We start from the raw sequence: 22,812 nt of genomic DNA on the forward strand, positions 1-22,812 counted from the left end.
TGCCAAGCGTGATCCCTGGTTAGAGTAGGCACCGAGGTGAGAATTATCGAGTCCACTGACCCTGGTCCACGACCCAGCCGCGTAGGGAATTGAACCCTGGTCCCGGGCCGTTCTAAGCTTCCGGGTCTGCCGCCTCTAACCAGTGAGCCACACCACTCCACTTATGAATGTTCAAGTAGAGACTATTACAATAGTCCACCTGTGACAACATGAGCGCTGCGACTGCTGTCCGAAAGCTATCTGCTGATAACAAGAATGTTATTTTCCTCAAGATTCTGAGGAGGAAGAAGCTCGTCGAGGCCACCCCACCGACGTGATCCCCAAAGGTACGTTTATTATATAGCATACCCTCCTATCCAGGGTATGAGTGGCAGAACCATCAGCCAACCAGCGAATGGCTAGGGGCTTCTTGCCCAATAACTAGAGCTTGGAAGCAAAGCAGCCCCCCCTCGCCTGGGTGGTGCCACCTCACAATGGGAACCAATCAAGGCCTTTCTTGTTGCTCCATTGACATGCGTGAAGGAATGAGGCCCATCTCATTCTCCACTGACTCCAGCCCAGGGGTGAATTTGGAAGGCTGGTCGCCCTGGGGCCCCTCCCGGGTGGAGGTGGTCCCGGGTGGAGGTGGTCCCGCGTGGAGGTGGTCCCGGGTGGAGGTGGTCCCGGGTGGAGGTGGTCCCGGGTGGAGGTGGTCCCAGGTTGAGGTGGTCCCGGGTGGAGGTGGTCCGGGTGGAGGTGGTCCCGGGTGGAGGTGGTCCCGGGTGGAGGTGGTCCCGGGTGGAGGTGGTCCCGGGTGGAGGTGGTCCCGGGTGGAGGTGGTCCTTGAGGTGGTCCTTGGTGGAGGTGGTCCCGGGTGGAGGTGGTCCCGGGTGGAGGTGGTCCCGGGTGGAGGTGGTCCTTGAGGTGGTCCTTGGTGGAGGTGGTCCCGCGTGGAGGTGGTCCCGGGTGGAGGTGGTCCCGGGTGGAGGTGGTCCCAGGTTGAGGTGGTCCCGGGTGGAGGTGGTCCGGGTGGAGGTGGTCCCGGGTGGAGGTGGTCCCGGGTGGAGGTGGTCCCGGGTGGAGGTGGTCCTTGAGGTGGTCCTTGGTGGAGGTGGTCCCGGGTGGAGGTGGTCCCGGGTGGAGGTGGTCCTGGGTGGAGGTGGTCCCGGGTGGAGGTGGTCCCGGGTGGAGGTGGTCCGGGTGGAGGTGGTCCCGGGTGGAGGTGGTCCGGGTGGAGGTGGTCCCGGGTGGAGGTGGTCCCAGGTTGAGGTGGTCCCGGGTGGAGGTGGTCCGGGTGGAGGTGGTCCGGGTGGAGGTGGTCCGGGGTGGAGGTGGTCCCGGGTGGAGGTGGTCCCGGGTGGAGGTGGTCCCGGGTGGAGGTGGTCCCGGGTGGAGGTGGTCCCGGGTGGAGGTGGTCCGGGTGGAGGTGGTCCCGGGTGGAGGTGGTCCCGGGTGGAGGTGGTCCCGGGTGGAGGTGGTCCGGGTGGAGGTGGTCCCGGGTGGAGGTGGTCCCGGGTGGAGGTGGTCCTGGGTGGAGGTGGTCCCGGGTGCAGGTGGTCCCGGGTGGAGGTGGTCCCGGGTGGAGGTGGTCCCGGGTGGAGGTGGTCCCGGGTGGAGGTGGCCGACCCTGGACTGGAGCTTCAGTAAAGCTTCTCCTACAGGCATGCTACAGGAGAGTACAGTATGTGAATGAGCTGAACCCGTTGCCCTCTCAACCTGCAAAGAGCCCCCCCAGGAAGGATGGACCCCGGCGGCATGGGAGGCTCCTCAAACTGTAATCCCGGTCTGCCGGAGGCGCTGGCGGGGTGCAGGGTTTGCTACTGATTGAACCTGCCTCCCTTTCCCCTCTATAGTCCTGTCTAAGCGGTGGCTGCTGGGGTGGGATCTGGAACCAACTTAGGAGAGAGAGAGATGTCCAACCACTACAACCTTACAGCAGGATACAGAGGCCAGGTGGAGGTCTCTGGGGTCATGTATGGGCAGGTGGCGGTCTCTGGAGTCATGTATGGGCAGGTGGAGGCCTCTGGAGTCATGTATGGGCAGGTGAAGGTCTCTGGAGTCATGTATGGGCAGGTGGAGGCCTCTGGAGTCATGTATGGGCAGGTGGAGGTCTCTGGAGTCATGTATGGGCAGGTGGAGGCCTCTGGAGTCATGTATGGGCAGGTGGAGGTGTCTGGAGTCATGTAGGGGCAGGTGAAGGTCTCTGGAGTCATGTATGGGCAGGTGGAGGCCTCTGGAGTCATGTATGGGCAGGTGAAGGTCTCTGAAGTCATGTATGGGCAGGTGGAGGCCTCTGGAGTCATGTATGGGCAGGTGGAGGCCTCTGGAGTCATGTATGGGCAGGTGGAGGTGTCTGGAGTCATGTAGGGGCAGGTGAAGGTCTCTGGAGTCATGTAGGGGCAGGTGGAGGTGTCTGGAGTCATGTATGGGCCAGGTGAAGGTCTCTGGAGTCATGTAGGGGCAGGTGAAGGTCTCTGGAGTCATGTATGGGCAGGTGGAGGTGTCTGGAGTCATGTAGGGGCAGGTGAAGGTCTCTGGAGTCATGTAGGGGCAGGTGAAGGTCTCTGGAGTCATGTATGGGCAGGTGGAGGCCTCTGGAGTCATTTAGGGGCCGGGTGGAGGTCTCTGGGGTCACATAGGAGCCAGGAGGCGGTCTCTGGAGTCACGTAGGTGCCAATTAGAGGTCTCTGGAGTCATGTATGGGCCAGGTGGAGGTCTCTGGAGTCATGTATGGGCCAGGTGGAGGTCTCTGGAGTCATGTATGGGCCAGGTGGAGGTCTCTGGAGTCATGTATGGGCCAGGTGGAGGTCTCTGGAGTCATGTATGGGCCAGGTGGAGGTCTCTGGAGTCATGTATGGGCCAGGTGGAGGTCTCTGGGGTCATGTATGGGCAGGTGGAGGTCTCTGGGGTCATGTATGGGCAGGTGGAGGTCTCTGGGGTCATGTATGGGCCAGGTGGAGGTCTCTGGGGTCATGTATGGGCCAGGTGGAGGTCTCTGGGGTCATATATTGTCCAGGTGGAGGTCTCTGGGGTCATGTATGGGCCAGATGGAGGTCTCTGGGGTCATATATTGTCCTGGTGGAGGTCTCTGGGGTCATGTATGGGCCAGATGGAGGTCTCTGGGGTCATGTATGGGCCAGATGGAGGTCTCTGGGGTCATGTATGGGCCGGATGGAGGTCTCTGGGGTCATGTATGGGCCAGATGGAAGTCTCTGGAGTCACGTAGGGGCAGGTGGAGGCCTCTGGAGTCATGTATGGGCCAGGTGGAGGTGTCTGGAGTCATGTATGGGCCAGGTGGAGGTGTCTGGAGTCACGTAGGGCCAGGTGGAGGTGTCTGGAGTCATGCAGGGGCAGGTGAAGGTCTCTGGAGTCATGTATGGGCAGGTGGAGGCCTCTGGAGTCATGTATGGGCAGGTGGAGGTGTCTGGAGTCCTGTAGGGGCAGGTGGAGGTCTCTGGGGTCATGTAGGGGCAGGTGGAGGCCTCTGGAGTCATGTATGGGCCAGATGGAAGTCTCTGGAGTCACGTAGGGGCAGGTGGAGGCCTCTGGAGTCATGTATGGGCCAGATGGAAGTCTCTGGAGTCACGTATGGTCCTGGTGGAGGCCTCTGGAGTCATGTATGGGCAGGTGGAGGCCTCTGGAGTCATGTAGGGGCAGGTGAAGGTCTCTGGAGTCATGTATGGGCAGGTGGAGGCCTCTGGAGTCATGTAGGGGCCAGGTGGAGGTCTCTGGGGTCATGTAGGGGCAGGTGGAGGCCTCTGGAGTCATGTATGGGCAGGTGGAGGTGTCTGGAGTCATGTAGGGGCAGGTGGAGGTCTCTGGGGTCATGTAGGGGCAGGTGGAGGCCTCTGGAGTCATGGAGGGGCAGGTGAAGGTCTCTGGAGTCATGTATGGGCAGGTGGAGGCCTCTGGAGTCATGTATGGGCAGGTGGAGGTGTCTGGAGTCATGTAGGGGCAGGTGGAGGTCTCTGGGGTCATGTAGGGGCAGGTGGAGGCCTCTGGAGTCATGGAGGGGCAGGTGAAGGTCTCTGGAGTCATGTATGGGCAGGTGGAGGTCTCTGGGGTCATGTAGGGGCAGGTGGAGGTCTCTGGGGTCATGTAGGGGCAGGTGGAGGTCTCTGGGGTGATGTAGGGGCAGGTGGAGGTCTCTGGGGTCATGTAGGGGCAGGTAGAGGTCTCTGGGGTCATGTAGGGGCAGGTGGAGGCCTCTGGAGTCATGTATGGGCAGGTGGAGGTGTCTGGAGTCATGTAGGGGCAGGTGGAGGTCTCTGGGGTCATGTATGGTCCAGGTGGAGGTCTCTGGGGTCATGTAGGGGCCAGGTGGCGGTCTCTGGGGTCACGTATGGGCAGGTGAAGGTCTCTGGAGTCATGTAGGGGCAGGTGGAGGTCTCTGGGGTCATGTAGGGGCAGGTGGAGGCCTCTGGAGTCATGTAGGGGCAGGTGAAGGTCTCTGGAGTCATGTATGGGCAGGTGGAGGCCTCCGGAGTCATGTATGGGCAGGTGGAGGTGTCTGGAGTCGTGTAGGGGCAGGTGGAGGTCTCTGGGGTCATGTAGGGATCAGGTGGCGGTCTCTGGGGTCATGTAGGGGCAGGTGGAGGTCTCTGGAGTCATGTATGGGCAGGTGAAGGTCTCTGGAGTCATGTATGGGCAGGTGGAGGCCTCTGGAGTCATGTATGGGCAGGTGGAGGTCTCTGGGGTCATGTAGGGGCAGGTGGAGGTCTCTGGAGTCATGTATGGGCAGGTGAAGGTCCTGGAGTCATGTATGGGCAGGTGGAGGCCTCTGGAGTCATGTATGGGCAGGTGGAGGTCTCTGGGGTCATGTAGGGGCAGGTGGAGGTCTCTGGGGTGATGTAGGGGCAGGTGGAGGTCTCTGGGGTCATGTAGGGGCAGGTAGAGGTCTCGGGAGTCACGTATGGGCAGGTGGAGGCCTCTGGAGTCATGTATGGGCAGGTGGAGGTGTCTGGAGTCATGTATGGGCAGGTGGAGGTGTCTGGAGTCATGTAGGGGCAGGTGGAGGTCTCTGGGGTCATGTATGGTCCAGGTGGAGGTCTCTGGGGTCATGTAGGGGCCAGGTGGCGGTCTCTGGGGTCACGTATGGGCAGGTGAAGGTCTCTGGAGTCATGTAGGGGCAGGTGGAGGTCTCTGGGGTCATGTAGGGGCAGGTGGAGGCCTCTGGAGTCATGTATGGGCAGGTGAAGGTCTCTGGAGTCATGTATGGGCAGGTGGAGGCCTCTGGAGTCATGTATGGGCAGGTGGAGGTGTCTGGAGTCATGTAGGGGCAGGTGGAGGTCTCTGGGGTCATGTAGGGGCAGGTGGCGGTCTCTGGGGTCATGTAGGGGCAGGTGGAGGTCTCTGGAGTCATGTATGGGCAGGTGAAGGTCTCTGGAGTCATGTATGGGCAGGTGGAGGCCTCTGGAGTCATGTATGGGCAGGTGGAGGTCTCTGGGGTCATGTAGGGGCAGGTGGAGGTCTCTGGAGTCATGTATGGGCAGGTGGAGGTGTCTGGAGTCATGTAGGGGCAGGTGGAGGTCTCGGGAGTCACGTATGGGCAGGTGGAGGCCTCTGGAGTCATGTATGGGCAGGTGGAGGTGTCTGGAGTCATGTATGGGCAGGTGGAGGTGTCTGGAGTCATGTAGGGGCAGGTGGAGGTCTCTGGGGTCATGTATGGTCCAGGTGGAGGTCTCTGGGGTCATGTAGGGGCAGGTGGCGGTCTCTGGGGTCATGTATGGGCCAGGTGGAGGTCTCTGGAGTCATGTATGGGCAGGTGGAGGTGTCTGGAGTCATGTAGGGGCAGGTGGAGGTCTCTGGGGTCATGTAGGGGCAGGTAGAGGTCTCGGGAGTCACGTATGGGCAGGTGGAGGCCTCTGGAGTCATGTATGGGCAGGTGGAGGTGTCTGGAGTCATGTATGGGCAGGTGGAGGTGTCTGGAGTCATGTAGGGGCAGGTGGAGGTCTCTGGGGTCATGTATGGTCCAGGTGGAGGTCTCTGGGGTCATGTAGGGGCAGGTGGCGGTCTCTGGGGTCATGTATGGGACAGGTGGAGGTCTCTGGAGTCATGTATGGGCAGGTGGAGGTGTCTGGAGTCATGTAGGGGCAGGTGGAGGTCTCTGGGGTCATGTATGGTCCAGGTGGAGGTCTCTGGGGTCATGTAGGGGCAGGTGGCGGTCTCTGGGGTCATGTATGGGCCAGGTGGAGGTCTCTGGAGTCATGTATGGGCAGGTGGAGGTGTCTGGAGTCATGTATGGGCAGGTGGAGGTGTCTGGAGTCATGTAGGGGCAGGTGGAGGTCTCTGGGGTCATGTATGGTCCAGGTGGAGGTCTCTGGGGTCATGTAGGGGCAGGTGGCGGTCTCTGGGGTCATGTATGGGCCAGGTGGAGGTCTCTGGAGTCATGTATGGGCAGGTGGAGGTGTCTGGAGTCATGTAGGGGCAGGTGGAGGTCTCTGGGGTCATGTATGGGCAGGTGGAGGTCTCTGGGGTCATGTAGGGGCAGGTGGAGGCCTCTGGAGTCATGTATGGGCAGGTGGAGGCCTCTGGAGTCATGTATGGGCAGGTGGAGGTGTCTGGAGTCATGTATGGGCAGGTGGAGGTGTCTGGAGTCATGTATGGGCAGGTGGAGGTGTCTGGAGTCATGTAGGGGCAGGTGGAGGTCTCTGGGGTCATGTATGGTCCAGTGGAGGTGTCTGGAGTCATGTATGGGCAGGTGGAGGTGTCTGGAGTCATGTAGGGGCAGGTGGAGGTCTCTGGGGTCATGTATGGTCCAGGTGGAGGTCTCTGGGGTCATGTAGGGGCAGGTGGCGGTCTCTGGGGTCATGTATGGGCCAGGTGGAGGTCTCTGGAGTCATGTATGGGCAGGTGGAGGTGTCTGGAGTCATGTAGGGGCAGGTGGAGGTCTCTGGGGTCATGTATGGGCAGGTGGAGGTCTCTGGGGTCATGTAGGGGCAGGTGGAGGCCTCTGGAGTCATGTATGGGCAGGTGGAGGCCTCTGGAGTCATGTATGGGCAGGTGGAGGTGTCTGGAGTCATGTATGGGCAGGTGGAGGTGTCTGGAGTCATGTATGGGCAGGTGGAGGTGTCTGGAGTCATGTAGGGGCAGGTGGAGGTCTCTGGGGTCATGTATGGTCCAGGTGGAGGTGTCTGGAGTCATGTAGGGGCAGGTGGAGGTCTTTGGGGTCATGTATGGTCCAGGTGGAGGTCTCTGGGGTCATGTAGGGGCAGGTGGCGGTCTCTGGGGTCATGTATGGGCCAGGTGGAGGTCTCTGGAGTCATGTATGGGCAGGTGGAGGTGTCTGGAGTCATGTAGGGGCAGGTGGAGGTCTCTGGGGTCATGTATGGGCAGGTGGAGGTCTCTGGGGTCATGTAGGGGCAGGTGGAGGTCTCTGGGGTCATGTATGGGCCAGGTGGAGGCCTCTGGAGTCATGTATGGGCAGGTGGAGGTGTCTGGAGTCATGTATGGGCAGGTGGAGGTGTCTGGAGTCATGTAGGGGCAGGTGGAGGTCTCTGGGGTCATGTATGGTCCAGGTGGAGGTCTCTGGGGTCATGTAAGGGCAGGTGGAGGTGTCTGGAGTCATGTATGGGCAGGTGGAGGTGTCTGGAGTCATGTAGGGGCAGGTGGAGGTCTCTGGGGTCATGTATGGTCCAGGTGGAGGTGTCTGGAGTCATGTATGGGCAGGTGGAGGTGTCTGGAGTCATGTAGGGGCAGGTGGAGGTCTCTGGGGTCATGTATGGTCCAGGTGGAGGTGTCTGGAGTCATGTATGGGCAGGTGGAGGTGTCTGGAGTCATGTAGGGGCAGGTGGAGGTCTCTGGGGTCATGTATGGTCCAGGTGGAGGTGTCTGGAGTCATGTATGGGCAGGTGGAGGTGTCTGGAGTCATGTAGGGGCAGGTGGAGGTCTCTGGGGTCATGTATGGGCCAGGTGGAGGTCTCTGGAGTCATGTATGGGCAGGTGGAGGTGTCTGGAGTCATGTAGGGGCAGGTGGAGGTCTCTGGGGTCATGTATGGGCAGGTGGAGGTGTCTGGAGTCATGTAGGGGCAGGTGGAGGTCTCTGGGGTCATGTATGGGCAGGTGGAGGTCTCTGGGGTCATGTAAGGGCAGGTGGAGGCCTCTGGAGTCATGTATGGGCAGGTGGAGGCCTCTGGAGTCATGTATGGGCAGGTGGAGGTGTCTGGAGTCATGTATGGGCAGGTGGAGGTGTCTGGAGTCATGTATGGGCAGGTGGAGGTCCCTTGGGTCATGTAGGGGCAGGTGGAGGTGTCTGGAGTCATGTAGGGGCAGGTGGCGGTCTCTGGGGTCATGTATGGGCCAGGTGGAGGTCTCTGGAGTCATGTATGGGCAGGTGGAGGTGTCTGGAGTCATGTAGGGGCAGGTGGAGGTCTCTGGGGTCATGTATGGGCAGGTGGAGGTCTCTGGGGTCATGTAGGGGCAGGTGGAGGCCTCTGGAGTCATGTATGGGCAGGTGGAGGCCTCTGGAGTCATGTATGGGCAGGTGGAGGTGTCTGGAGTCATGTAGGGGCAGGTGGAGGTCTCTGGGGTCATGTATGGGCAGGTGGAGGTCTCTGGGGTCATGTATGGTCCAGGTGGAGGTCTCTGGGGTCACGTAGGGGCAGGTGGAGGCCTCTGGAGTCATGTATGGTCCAGGTGGAGGTCTCTGGGGTCACGTAGGGGCAGGTGGAGGTCTCTGGAGTCATGTATGGTCCAGGTGGAGGCCTCTGGAGTCATGTATGGTCCAGGTGGAGGTCTCTGGGGTCACGTAGGGGCAGGTGGAGGTCTCTGGAGTCATGTATGGTCCAGGTGGAGGCCTCTGGAGTCATGTATGGTCCAGGTGGAGGTCTCTGGGGTCACGTAGGGGCAGGTGGAGGCCTCTGGAGTCATGTATGGTCCAGGTGGAGGTCTCTGGGGTCACGTAGGGGCAGGTGGAGGTCTCTGGAGTCATGTATGGTCCAGGTGGAGGTCTCTGGGGTCATGTATGGGCAGTCAGAGGTCTGTAGGGTCACGTACGGGGCAGAATGAGTAACTCCAATCCTCCCGCATGCCTGGGACACGGCAACGTCGGCACTAGCTGCCCCAGCCCACCCTGCTGCACCGCGGCTTCCCTTCCAGGGCTATTGTTATAAACATTGTGTCTTTCTAGGGCCCAGAATGTGGGAGTGCACGCTTTTCAAGCCAATGAGAGTTCAATGATGGCGCTTTTATCAAATGAACAAACCTGGCGCAGTCATCAATTCTACCCACGTGAGCCGGAACGGCGAGAATTAATCTCATACAAAGACATTCTCGATCGTTGAACCATTTTATTTGAGCATCGATCACTAGGCGCTGCTAATCAGAGTTTCTGGAACTTTAGTGGCTGCAGGGGCGCTTTGCACCTGATGCTTATTGCTAACTTGGATACTGTTCGACAAGTTCCCCATATAACACTTCATGTATCAGGCCACAGGTTAGAGACAAGCTTTCCACCAGGGGCATTGGACAAGCAGGCACTACTACAGCATCGACGGTGATAGAAGGTGGCTGTACGTTGGGACCCTTCCCAGGCGACTCACGGCTGCTCTGCGTTATCAGCATCTTCAGACAGAGAGGGTAGGCTTCCTGTCCAGACTAAAGAATAAAGACTTAGGGCCCGATGTAGGTCGCCGAATACCGGTCGGTAACGGCCGATTTCGGACGTTACCGACCGGTATTTGGGATTGGACATGTAGGTGGCCTGAATTGTACCGAATCAGTAAATCAAGATGTAGGTGGCACTTTCAACAGTGCCACAGGCCATTACCGATTCATAATTTACCACCAAATAATATTTGGTGGTAAATAACGAATTCCTGTATACATGCACATCTGTGCATGTACACCTGTGCCATGTGGCACACATACATTCCCTAAGGGCATGAATGTGTGTCACATGGCACACAAGCCAGAATCTGGGGTCCAACAGGGTTTCAAAGTGACACCCTGTCCCCCTTGGAATCCCATAGGAATCAATGGCAATTATCGAATCTGTAAATACCGATTCGGTAATTACCGATTTTTACCGATTCGGTAATTGAATCGGTAAAAATACCTACATCCCGATTGCCAGGTCTTATATACCCAATCGGTATGATTCGGTATTTCAGAATCGGTAATCTGGGATTACCTACATCGGGCCCTTATTGTTCTGAAAAAAAGGTAGACGAACTCGGAATCTGGCAGCTTATTTACTAATCTGCTAGAGCTAACATAGCTCCTAGAGACAGCACAAAGAGGGTGCTAGGACAGTAAAATGCAATAACCACCTTAGAACATTTCCTGTTATTCTCATTACTTATACATTGCTTTGCTGCATCACTGTTTATTTTCTGTGTGGTTACACTTCATGTCATGTGCATTCTGTTTCCTAATGCTCTTTTAGTTTGGTATTCCCTTACGAAAGAAGGTTTGGGTGTCCAGTTATTGTCCCTGACCCGTCCTATGGGACTGATTAATACCAGAAACACTTCTTATGCAAACATTACTCGGTGGATGGTGTATTTGTTGCAGTCCAACCCGATTTCTGATTCGGGTTAGCACATTGACTGAGCCCTTAGTGCCAGGGGGTCGGAAGGCCACACCCTGTGATTCTGGGGGGACCTGGAGAGCAGGCCTCAATGGCCTGTAGGGGACAGTGTGCCAGCAGTCCTGTGCCCCAGGAATGCAGTCGACATGGGCAGCGGGTATGGGTGAGAGTGTGAAGCAGAAGCTCCCTCAGAGTTTGTGGATGCCCTTTTACTACCCCCCTACTGCCCCTCTGCTCATCTCTGCAGCTCCTTCATGCAAGAGGCGACCCTTACTACTGAGCCCAAAGATGTTTTATGCCAGAGCTTCGGGCAACACTCAGACCTCGAAAGACACCGCTCCACTGTTCGAATTGAAAATGTTACTGTCCCTTGCTCGTGCTTTATTCTGTGTTAAGTTGGCATTCATGGCGCCATTTTATTAGTAACCGCCATCCTGTTTCATGATCGAAGCTAAGTTCCTGCCTCGTACCGCTTGCCTCAGCAGAAAACTCTCTCCATGCACCTTTGCTCGTGTTTCTCCGAGGCCGATTTCAGCCGCACGAATGAATGTACTCTCTATTGTTGCGTACCTTAGCGGTTCGATAGGCTCGTTCCCACCTTCACTCTAATGGCGAGCAAGGGTGGAGTGGCCTTGGAGTGAAGATAACATGTACCTGGTCCCAGGGATGTAGCTCATCTTTCTGTGCCTTCTTTGTTTGCTGGCGCCTGTACTGGAATTTTCTAGCTTGGGCGTGTTCTTAGGGAGTTGGAAATGTATAATATCTTATGGTATGTTGGATGGAGTCAGTCTCTCGGCAGCCATCTTGTGAGGCTGGTCAGACTGGGCCCCGTGCAGCGCAGTACTAATAAATAACTTTGGTTTGCATTCTCTACTGTCTGACCGACTCTTCATTGTTTGGAAGGCTGAGAGGTGGTCGCGAGTGACCCGGGTCAACCTATTCGGGTCACTTCCTTCACCACCGATAGTCTCATACTGCACCACTAAACAGGCTCTAATTCCTCACACACCAAAGAGGGCTATGGACACCTCACACACCGAAAAGAGCTCAAGACACCCTCACACACCGAAAAGAGCTCAAGACACCCTCACACACCGAAGAGGGCTCAAGACACCATCACACACCGAAGAGGGCTATGGACACCCTCACACACCGAAAAGAGCTCAAGACACCCTCACACACCGAAGAGAGCTCAAGACACCCTCACACACCGAAAAGAGCTCAAGACACCCTCACACACCGAAGAGGGCTCAAGACACCCTCACACACCGAAAAGAGCTCAAGACACCCTCACACACCGAAAAGAGCTCAAGACACCCTCACACACTGAAGAGGGCTCAAGAAACCCTCACACACCAAAGAGGGCTCAAGACACCCTCACACACCGAAGAGGGCTCAAGACACCCTCACACACCAAAGAGGGCTCAAGACACCCTCACACACCAAAAAGAGCTCAAGACGCCCTCACACACCGAAGAGGGCTCAAGACACCCTCACACACCAAAGAGGGCTCAAGACACCCTCACACACCGAAAAGAGCTCAAGACACCCTCACACACCGAAGAGGGCTCAAGACACCCTCACACACCAAAGAGGGCTCAAGACACCCTCACACACCGAAGAGGGCTCAAGACACCCTCACACACCAAAGAGGGCTCAAGATACCCTCACACACCGAAGAGGGCTCAAAACACCATCACACACCAAAGAGGGCTCAAGACACCCTCACACACTGAAGAGGGCTCAAGACACCCTCACACACCAGAGAGGGCTAAAGACACCCTCACACACCGAAGAGGGCTATGGACACCCTCACACACCGAAGAGGGCTCAAGACACCCTCACACACCAAAGAGGGCTCAAGACACCCTCACACACCGAAGAGGGTTCAAGACACCCTCACACTCCAAAGAGGGCTTAAGACACCCTCACTCACCGAAGAGGGCTCAAGACACCCTCACACACCGAAGAGGGCTCAAGACACCCTCACACAACACCCTCACACACCGAAGAGGGCTCAAGACACCCTCACACGACACCCTCACACACCGAAGAGGCCTCAAGACACCCTCACACACCAAAGAGGGCTCAAGACACCCTCACACGCCAAAGAGGGCTCAAGACACCCTCACACGCCAAAGAGGGCTTAAGACACCCTCACACACCGAAGAGGGCTCAAGACACCCTCACACACCGAAGAGGGCTCAAGACACCCTCACACAACACCCTCACACACCGAAGAGGGCTCAAGACACCCTCACACGACACCCTCACACACCGAAGAGGCCTCAAGACACCCTCACACACCAAAGAGGGCTCAAGACACCCTCACACGCCAAAGAGGGCTCAAGACACCCTCACACACCGAAGAGGGCTCAAGACACCCTCACACACCAAAGAGAGCTCAAGACACCCTCACACACCGAAAAGAGCTCAAGACACCCTCACACACCGAAAAGAGCTCAAGACACCCTCACACACCGAAAAGAGCTCAAGACACCCTCACACACCGAAAAGAGCTCAAGACACCCTCACACACCGAAAAGAGCTCAAGACACCCTCACACACCGAAAAGAGCTCAAGACACCCTCACACACCGAAGAGGGCTCAAGACACCCTCACACACCGAAAAGAGCTCAAGACACCCTCACACACCGAAAAGAGCTCAAGACACCCTCACACACCGAAGAGGGCTCAAGACACCCTCACACACCAAAGAGGGCTCAAGACACCCTCACACACCGAAGAGGGCTCAAGATACCCTCACACACCGAAGAGGGCTCAAGACACCCTCACACACCAAAGAGGGCTCAAGACACCCTCACACACCGAAGAGGGCTCAAGACACCCTCACACACCAAAGAGGGCTCAAGATACCCTCACACACCGAAGAGGGCTCAAGACACCCTCACACACCGAAAAGAGCTCAAGACACCCTCACACACCGAAGAGGGCTCAAGACACCCTCACACACCAAAGGGGTCATTGAACACCCCCAGACACACCTGTCCCCCCAAGAAAAGGCCACACCCCCACTCACTGATCAGAGCCGCCATGTTGTCCTGCTTCGGGTCATATGGACACTTCCCTTTCCCTGACTCCAGTGTTCCCGGGACCATTCGGAACAGGTATTCCTGTGGAAGAGAGAAGAGAGTCAGTGACACTTTCTGCCCCATGTATCGCCCTCTGGTGAAAGCGGTTCTGCTGGTATCTGGGCTGTTCACCTCCCTCTGGTGAGTCTTTCCAGATAGGGAGGGTCAGATATGCGGCGATTTAAGCTAACCTGGTCAGAGGCAAGTCCACTGTCTCCGTCATTTACCGTGATCTGGTGAGAGTTAGGCCAACTCTGTGCACCATCGGATGGCTGTACACATGGAGTGACTCTGCTCAAACTATTCAGACTATCATTCAGTCTGTCACTGCAGTTACTTGCACAAATGGAGAGTGCATCATGACACAGAGATGAGGGCTCAGTAGAGGGTCTGGTGGAGCAGGAGGATCTCCAGTGCTCATTTGGGGACTGGCACTTACTTTTCCTCATCCGACATTTCCAGAGAGAGGCGCTGTACCCTCAGGTGTGAGGCCTCGGCCTCCCTTACCTATGGAGCCCAGGTCCTGCTGCAGGCCAGGGGTTCACCTACCTTTGCCAGGGGTTCACCTACCTGGCCCCATACAAGTGATCACTTACCTCTGACCTCCAGCCGCGGTTGATGAGGGTGCAGACGGGGTGGTAGGCTCCGGTCCCACAGGTGAACAGGTGAGTGCGGTTCAAGGGCTCGATTAACCGGATGTAGTTGAAGCATTCACCCTGGGAGGAATAGAAACACCTGGGTTCATGAGCAGGAAGTCTGCACCGTCATCATGCAGCTTGCACAAGCAATCCCCTTACACACTCGGGCCGTCGCTGGCACTCCTCACACACACATGGTAATCACTGACAAACCTGCAACCTCACACACCTTACACACAACCCTTTAACATAGCAAACACCGTGGTACATTTTAGATTCATCCCTCTTATGTAACCAGGTGCTCTCATGGGGAAACAGCCATTACAACGTGGTTGTTACCACGCATAGCCTTTACCACGCATAGCCTTTACCGTGCATTTTTTTACAACGCATATGCCTTTACCAAACATGCCTTTACAACTAATTACGTTGTAAAGGTATGTATGGTAAAGGTATATGTGTGGTACTGGTGGAAAGGGCATATGTGTGGTAAGGGTGGTGAAGGCTATCAGTGCCTTTAGAGGAAATGGAAAGACCTTTCCGCTTCCTCTTTACGACGTGCACCGCGCCTCAGAGGAGCTGCCTGGCTGTCATGGAGAGGTAAGGGGTATTGGGTCTGAGGCAGGGGCTATGGTGCTAGGGTTTTGTGCTGGGGTGGGTATTTAAAAAAAAGGCTGGGGCCCGGGGGGGGGGGGTCACACAGGGGTTCGCTTTTAGGGCTCAGGGGAGGGGTCGTTGTTACAAGGGCTGGTGCCCAGGGGGGACACACAGGAGTCCACTTTTAGAGTTCAGGGGAAGAGTCATTTTTACAAGGTCTTGGGACCAGGGGGGTCACGCTGGAGGCCACTTTTAGGGCTAAGGACAGGGGAGGGGTATTTTTTTAAAAGGGCCGGAAAGGAGTCGCACTGGGGTCTGCTTTTTTGGGGGGGTTCTCCACAGGGGAGGGGTATTGTTAGGCTATCCTGTTTTCGATTTAAACCTATAATAACTGATAAAACCCCACCAGAAGGGAACTAGCCCTCACCAGTGTAACCATATAAACACTGAAAAAGCACTTGCACAACCACAAACTAAATGCTAGTCAAAGACAGGAAAAGGAGAGGGAAAAGGTCATTTTTATTTCTTCCTGAAGGGGCCAATACAATGTAACTTTGTCATACAAGGTAGAAGCAATACAGACCGGGCTCACATTATTCGGCTTGAGTTTCGTTCTTTAGGAATGTCACCAAAATATTGGTTCTTCTTCTTTTTGCTTTTTTCAGTTTTGTGGTCTTTGGTCTAAAGATTCAGGTTTTAGAAGCATGTTTTAGGCCTTGTTTAATTATTTTATAAACTGTAGAGAATTAGGAAATATCAAAATCATATTTGATATTTTGGCTACGTTTGATTCTTTCACTGATAGGTAAAATGTCTATTTTCATAAGAATCTTTTCCAATATGAACCATCACATTTACCCACAGAGAATGGGTAAAAACTCTTGAAACATCAGCCTCCTTTTCTGGCGATTCAGCATTGATTGTAAGTGAATTGCCAAACACCTCAGGCTTTAAACATTCAATGCAAAGTGTAGTGGCAGGTATATCTGGAAAAAGTGTTGTCACCAAGCATTTGAGATAGTGGTGAAAACATAACACCAAACTTTTGGAAAACATGGAACACAGTGTCACTTGGAATGCTGCTGCAAAAAGTTCTTACCGAGTTCCACAAAGATTGGAGTGATATTGTTTGTCACAGATAAAAGTTCACATGGGAAGGAAAGAGCGAGCGCACATGACTAAAGACTCACTGAAGAAGTATTGTATCGTTTACTACAATAGGTTTGATCTGTAAAAATGTATTTGGACCTCATATACACAGTATGTACATTTTGTGTATACCATGCATTATCAGTGCAGAAATCAATAATAAAAGCAAAATTTTCCATAAACACCAGAAAAACATTGTTTCTGTTGTTTTTAATGGCGTGAACATGCGTAACCACTGATAACCACTGTTTTTTTAGGCATTGAAATCACTTGAAAACACTGAAATAACCCCACCATATTTTAACAAAAATAGAAACTAAAAACAAGAAAGACTAGTTATTTTTAAAAAGGGCTGGGGGGGGTCACGAAGTGGTCTGCTTTTAGGGCTCAAGGTAGGGATATTTTGTACAAGGGCAGGGGGCCCGGGGTGTCACACTGGAGGGCACTTTTAGGGCTCAAGGTAGGAGTATTTTTTTTTAGATGGGCTGGGGGCCAATGGAGGCGCACTGGGTGTCCGCTTTTAGGGCTCAGGAGAGGGCTATTTTTAAAATGGGCTGGGGGTCACGCAGAGGTCTGCTTTTAGGGATTAGGGGAGGAGTAGTTTTCACAAGGGCTGGGGGTTGCACTGGGGGCAACTTTTAGGGTTCAGGGGAGGGGTCGTTTTTACAATGGCTGGGGTCCAGGGGTCGTGCTGGGGCCCTTTTTTAGGGCTCAGGGGAAGGGTATTTTTGAAAAGGACTGGGCCTGGGGAGCAGGGGGGGGGGTTAGTGCGCTAGGGACCTGTTTTAGGGTTCAGGGCATGGGTCAGGGAAAACCTTTACCACACATATGCCTTTCACATCCATGCTTTTTAAAGACATGCAGGGTAAAGGCAAATTTGTTGTAAAAAATGTGTGGTGAAGGTTATGCGTGGTGATGGCATTCGCAATGTAACGCATGCGTGTTAAAGGTAACCCTGGGCGAAGCACTATGCTACGCTCGCGGAGTTTGCAAAGTTTTCGCAACTTCACACTACGCGAGCTGCACGTAGCACAGTGCGAAAATGCGTAGTGCAGCGTAGCGTAGTGCAGCGGTCATTTTTTGCTTGTTCGCGGTCCTGAACGTCATGTTCACGACCGCGAGCAAGCAAAATGACATCCGGGCGAGATTCTCAACGCGAGGAAGTCAGGTTTCTCATTGTGAGTGGTTGCGCATGCTCGCGACCGCTCTCAATGAGAAACTACCTGTTCTCGTTGAGAAAGCTGCCGCTTGAGTAATAATGTACTCGAGCAGCAGAAAACTACAGCTCGCACTGTGCAAGATGCCGTTTTCAATGCTTGCACAGTGCCGGATCCTTGTCCGCACTGTGCAATCATTGAAAACGCATCTTGCACAGTGCAAACATGCTACTACGCAGCTCGCGTAGTGCTACGTGAAGTTCGCGTAGTGCGAAGTGCACTTCGCGTAGCGCTACTTCGCAAACTACGCCCACCCTTAGTTAAAGGCATGCGTTGCAATGGAATGCATTGTATTGTCATACATCCGCTCTCGTGCATCTGTCACACACTAGCATCCCCAATGCTCACTTCCCACACCTCATACGCTCTCATCCTACCCCCTCGTACCATCAAATGCTAACCGTACAAAGGCACTTTACACACACAAACTCTGCCATGCCTCCCATGCAACACACCAGTCCTAGGTCGCCTGACAGTAGCCCACCACCTTGTCTTTGCATGGTGGAATGGTTCCCTACAACCCTAGGCCACCAACTTTCACTCCCAGCACACTCGAGTGGTTCCTAACACTTGTCCTTCCTCGCATGATACTCACCTCCCGTCCTTTACCCGCCAACCGGCACTCGTTTTGTCGGAGTGGCTGCGCAGGCCAGTGGATCTGCAACATTGAGAAAAGAGGGAGCATTATGCTACCGCAAGGTACAATGCACCATCATGCCCCTCCCCACTCCCGCCTCTTAAATCCGGTCTCCTAACTGCAATGAAAAACTATTTCAGATTCTTTGTGACTCACAACCTCTCAATACTCACTACAGACTCATGTCTGTGGGAAACCAGACCACTGGATTATGGGTAGAATATCCTCATTCTTGATATTGCACAAAACAAAACACAACAAATCTATAATGTAAGCAAGAGCAATTGCGGCACCGCACTCAAGACTGAGCCTCAGATTTAGCTGCTGCACTGAGAGTTTGATTCATCCTCGCTTTGTAATGATCATTCACACTACTTTCAATAATCTGTGGATGACAAAGGCACTGATTTGTGCCTGATCTGTCCAGCAGAGAGTGCTAGTTTCTATAACCTAAATCCTGATGAAGACCTTGTTCAAATGATGTTTCTAGGTGTTGAAACGTCGACTCCATTTCTGTTTTGGATCGCGGTCATATGATAAAAGATAAGAAGCAATAATCTTCACAATTACTCTTGCTAACACTGTACTTCATAACTCACAATATGTACTGGATCACTTGTCCCTGTTTGCAGCACATTTACAATTGTAACTCCAGTCCAACAAACATTGGGGAAAGGTCATACATTTGGGGCTTAAGGAATGTTCAGATTTACTATTCTAACACCACTCTAACATATGTGGGAAAAAGGCATACATTGCGGGTAGGGTTAGATTTACTATTCTTACTTTTATCTAACAAATGTTAGGGAAAGTGCAAATACTTGGCAGGTCAACTTCAAAGCAACCAAATAACATAAGTACTCATTAAATATTATATAACATTTTTTAAATAAGACATTTATGAAGCCAAAAAAATCAATAAAATATTTTTATATTGGAAAAACAAATAAAAATAACTGAATTGTTTTTTAGAAAATTATAACAAATGTAAAAAACAGTATCCTTAAAAATCCCACATAAAAGACACACATATAAAATGAATGCTGTATTAAATGCTATTTTACATTTTTAATTAGTTATAAATTATTTTGTTTATAAAAACAAGCTACCCATTCAGACAACCCCTGTGCCATACAGCCTATTATAAAATGTATTAACATTTATTTGAAAGAAAACCTATAAAATATATTTACAATTTATAATTAAGCATACAATGAGTTCCTGATTAAAACTTTGCATAAATAATACAATAATTAATTGAACATATTTTTATATATTTTATTTAAGAGATTGCTTGCTGAACTTCCAAATAAGCACCAAAATCCAAAACTAAAATGTAATACATAATGAAATAAACCTTAAACATTTAAACAAATGAATAACAGTTAAAAGATATTAAAAGATGATCATATTAATCAATAATTAACATGTTAATAGAAAACACTATTTATCCAATGCCCCAATAAAGTCAACCAACATCTTGCTGCATTAAAAAAATATATATACATTTCACAATAATATATATATATATATATACTATAAACATATAGATAAAATATAACAAAGCACAATAACAAAAACCAGATTAAAGTAAAAAATATTTTAAACTTTGCTATTATAGTAAATCAGATATACCGGACTATGGTATTTTGGTTCACAATATTGCTGTAGTTACAATATTTTGACCATGACATTATTGTCAAACAAGATTTTTGAGTAAATTTTCAGAAGAAATACCTTCTCATGACTATTCAGTGTCAGGACATGCAGGGCATTCAGAATCCCAAATCTGGGTGGTGGTCTTTGCGGACACCAAGTCTTCCGATTGATGTTAGAGATGGAAGCTCCTCTTCGCCGGGTTATATCCGCACTGTTTTTAGTCCTGTGGTTCCATTACAAATTTCTCAATAGTAGCGGGAGTCTTCTGTGAATGAGCCAGGCTAGGGAGCTTGCTGGCGATGTCTTTGTGGACGTGTGAAGAACGGATTTGTATTTCTGTGGTGCTCTTCGGGTCAGTTTATTGTTCTCTGGAACTCCTGTAAACATGATTTGTCGTTCGCCTCTTCATTGGCCTATGATAGACTCTTCTAACCCTGTGAGAACATTCTTCAGTTTGATCTACGTTGCATGAAAGCTCTCAGCCTTGGAAGGGTTACAATGACCAGTTTCCAACTCTACTGTCCCATCGGTGTCCAGACCTAGCTTTTAGGATAAATGCCGAAGCCGAGGTGCTAGTGCCGATCTCTGCCTATCTGGGGTATTTATCAACCACGACCAGCATTTCATGGCAATCAGTAGCGTTTATATAAACCAGGGCTTCATTTCTGTAATGACGTTTATGAGCCTTGCTCAGTCGCGTGGCAGGTCACACTGTGGGACATCGTCCCTTCCACAAGTTCATATTGTCCTCTTTTATCCGCTGCTGTTTCTTGGCTCGTCCGTACTGTCCCCGATGAGCAGGCGACTAGAGTGAAGACCGTGACTCAGCTCTAGCCCTTCCTCAGAGAAGGCCAGCTCACTTCGGATTGCCTTCACTGCTGTCCATTCACTGCAAGCCTCAGTGGGTTTGGGCCTGTTCTCGGCGAGGGTGGTCTTCCACAGGTTCTCTTGGTGCCCTTTGATAACACGTTTATGCGTGGGTGACCTCTTCCACCTTGATGGCACGGGTGATCTCTTCCACCTCGATGGCAAGAGTGAGCTCTTCCACCTTGATGGCAAGGGTGATCTCTTCCACCTTGATGGCAAGGGTGATCTCTTCCACCTTGATGGCAAGGGTGATCTCTTCCACCTTGATGGTCTGGGTGATCTCGTCCACCTCAATGACGTGGGTGATCTCTTCCACCTTGATGGCCTGGGTGATCTCTTCCACCTTGATGGCACGGGTGATATCTTCCACCTTGATGGCACGGGTGATCTCTTCCACCTTGATGGCACGGGTGATCTCTTCCACCTTGATGGCACGGGTGATCTCTTCCACCTTGATGGCACGGGTGATCTCTTCCACCTTGATGGCACGGGTGATATCTTCCACCTTGATGGCACGGGTGATCTCTTCCACCTTGATGGCATGGGTGATCTCTTCCACCTTGATGGCACGGGTGACCTCTTCCACCTTGATGGCACGGGTGATCTCTTACACCTTGATGGTATGGGTGATCTCTTACACCTTGATGGCATGGGTGATCTCTTACACCTCGATGGCAAGGGTGATCTCTTACACCTTGATGGCAAGGGTGATCTCTTCCACCTTGATGGCACGGGTGATCTCTTACACCTTGATGGCACGGGTGATCTCTTCCACCTTGATGGCATGGGTGATCTCTTCCACCTTGATGGCACGGGTGATCTCTTACACCTTGATGGCATGGGTGATCTCTGTACAGCTCCGTCAGTAGGTCTCTCATCGGCTATGTCAGGAGGTCTCTCGTTGCCTCTGTCAGTAGATCTCTCATCTACACGGTCAGTAGATAGCTCATCGTCTCAGTCAGTAGATCACTGATCAGCTCTGAGAGTAGATTCTTCATTGATAAGTAGACACACCTCGATTGGTATGTCTCTCAGGTCTCTCATCAGCACGGTCACTCGATCACTCATCGGCTCAGTCAGTAGTTTCTCAGCGTTTCGGGCAGGAGATCTCAAATCACCTCAGTTAGTTCACCGCTCAATGGCCCACTCAGCAGATCGCTCCTCGATTGGACCGTGCATTGCCATTAGCTTTGTCAGTAGATCTTTCATCGGTTATTTTAGTACAATGCTCATAGGCTCAGTCAGTAGATCTCTTATCAACTCAGTCAGTAGATCTCTTATCAACTCAGTCAGTAGATCTCACACCGGCTCCTCAGTAGATCTCTCACCGGCACACTCAGTTGATTGCTTATTGGGTCAGTCAGTAGGTTTCTGATCAGTTCAAATAGTAGATCTCTCATCACCTCAGTCAGCATATTGCTCATTGGCCCAGTTAGAAGATCACTCATCAGCTTGGACAGCACAGTGCTCATTGCCCTGGCCAGTAGATCTTTCATCAACTGTCAGTAGATCTTTCATCGGCTTGATCAGTAGGTCTCTCATTGGCTCAGTTGGTAGCTCTCTCATCAGATCAGTCAGTAGGTTTCTAGTCAGTTCTGTCACTAGATCGGTCATAGGCTCGGTCAGTAGGTTTATCATTGGCTCAGTCACAAGATCTCTCAGCTCAGTCAGTAGTTCGCTCATTGGCTTGGAGAGTAAGATTGCACATCAGTTCTGTTATATTTCTCAGACTCAATCAGTAGATCGATCATTGTCTCTGCCAGTAGATCGCTTGGTTCGGTTTGTAGATCTCTCATATGGTCTGTCAGCAGGTTTCTTATCAGCTCTGTCAGTAGCTCTCTCATAGACTTCATCAGTAGATCTACCATGGGCTCAGTCACTAGATTGCTCGGTTCAGTCAGTAGGTCACTCATCTGCTCATCAGTAGATCACTCATTGGCTCATGAATACATAGCTTATCAGTGAAGTCAATTGTTTATTGGTTTAGTCAGTAGATCACTCATCAGCTAAGTCAACTGATCATCGGCTCAGCCAGTAGATCACTCATTGGGTCAGTCAATTGATTATTGGCTCAGTCAGTAGATCACTCATCAGCTCAATAAGGAGACTGCTTATTATCCCAGCCAATAGACCACCAGCTCTGTCGGTAGGTCTCCCACCAGCTCTGTCAGTAGATCGCTCATCAGCTCAGTCAGTAGATCTCTCATTGGCTCGATCAGTAAGTTTCTAATCGGCGCAATCTGTAGATCACTCATCGGCTCGTTCAGTAGATCGCTCATAACCTCAGTCAGTAGATCTCTCATTGACCGCTTGATCAGAAAGTCTCTAATTGACTCAATCTGTAGATCGTTCATCGGCTCGGTCACACAGACGAGGGTCTGGATGAACCACAACAGTAAGCCACTAACTCCACGACGCTGCCCACTTCTGATCTAGGTTGTGGCGGCGC

General features: G+C 52.5%; 1 protein-coding gene across 1 annotated transcript in view; it reads right to left on the bottom strand.

The window, feature by feature from the left end:
- The window catches only part of LOC144785725 (semaphorin-3F-like), a 472,039-nt gene that overhangs the window by 109,419 nt on the left and 339,808 nt on the right, over positions 1 to 22,812 (bottom strand). Inside the window, exons 4-6 of the mRNA XM_078664515.1 lie at positions 17,796 to 17,858; positions 14,196 to 14,315; positions 13,548 to 13,641 (exon numbers count right to left, since the gene is read on the bottom strand). Of these exons, the coding sequence (XP_078520641.1) occupies positions 13,548 to 13,641; positions 14,196 to 14,315; positions 17,796 to 17,858 (277 nt within the window). The remainder of the gene's footprint in view (positions 1 to 13,547; positions 13,642 to 14,195; positions 14,316 to 17,795; positions 17,859 to 22,812) is intronic.

Source organism: Lissotriton helveticus, chromosome 10 (assembly GCF_964261635.1).
Source record: "Lissotriton helveticus chromosome 10, aLisHel1.1, whole genome shotgun sequence".
In the NCBI taxonomy this organism is placed as follows: domain Eukaryota; kingdom Metazoa; phylum Chordata; class Amphibia; order Caudata; family Salamandridae; genus Lissotriton; species Lissotriton helveticus.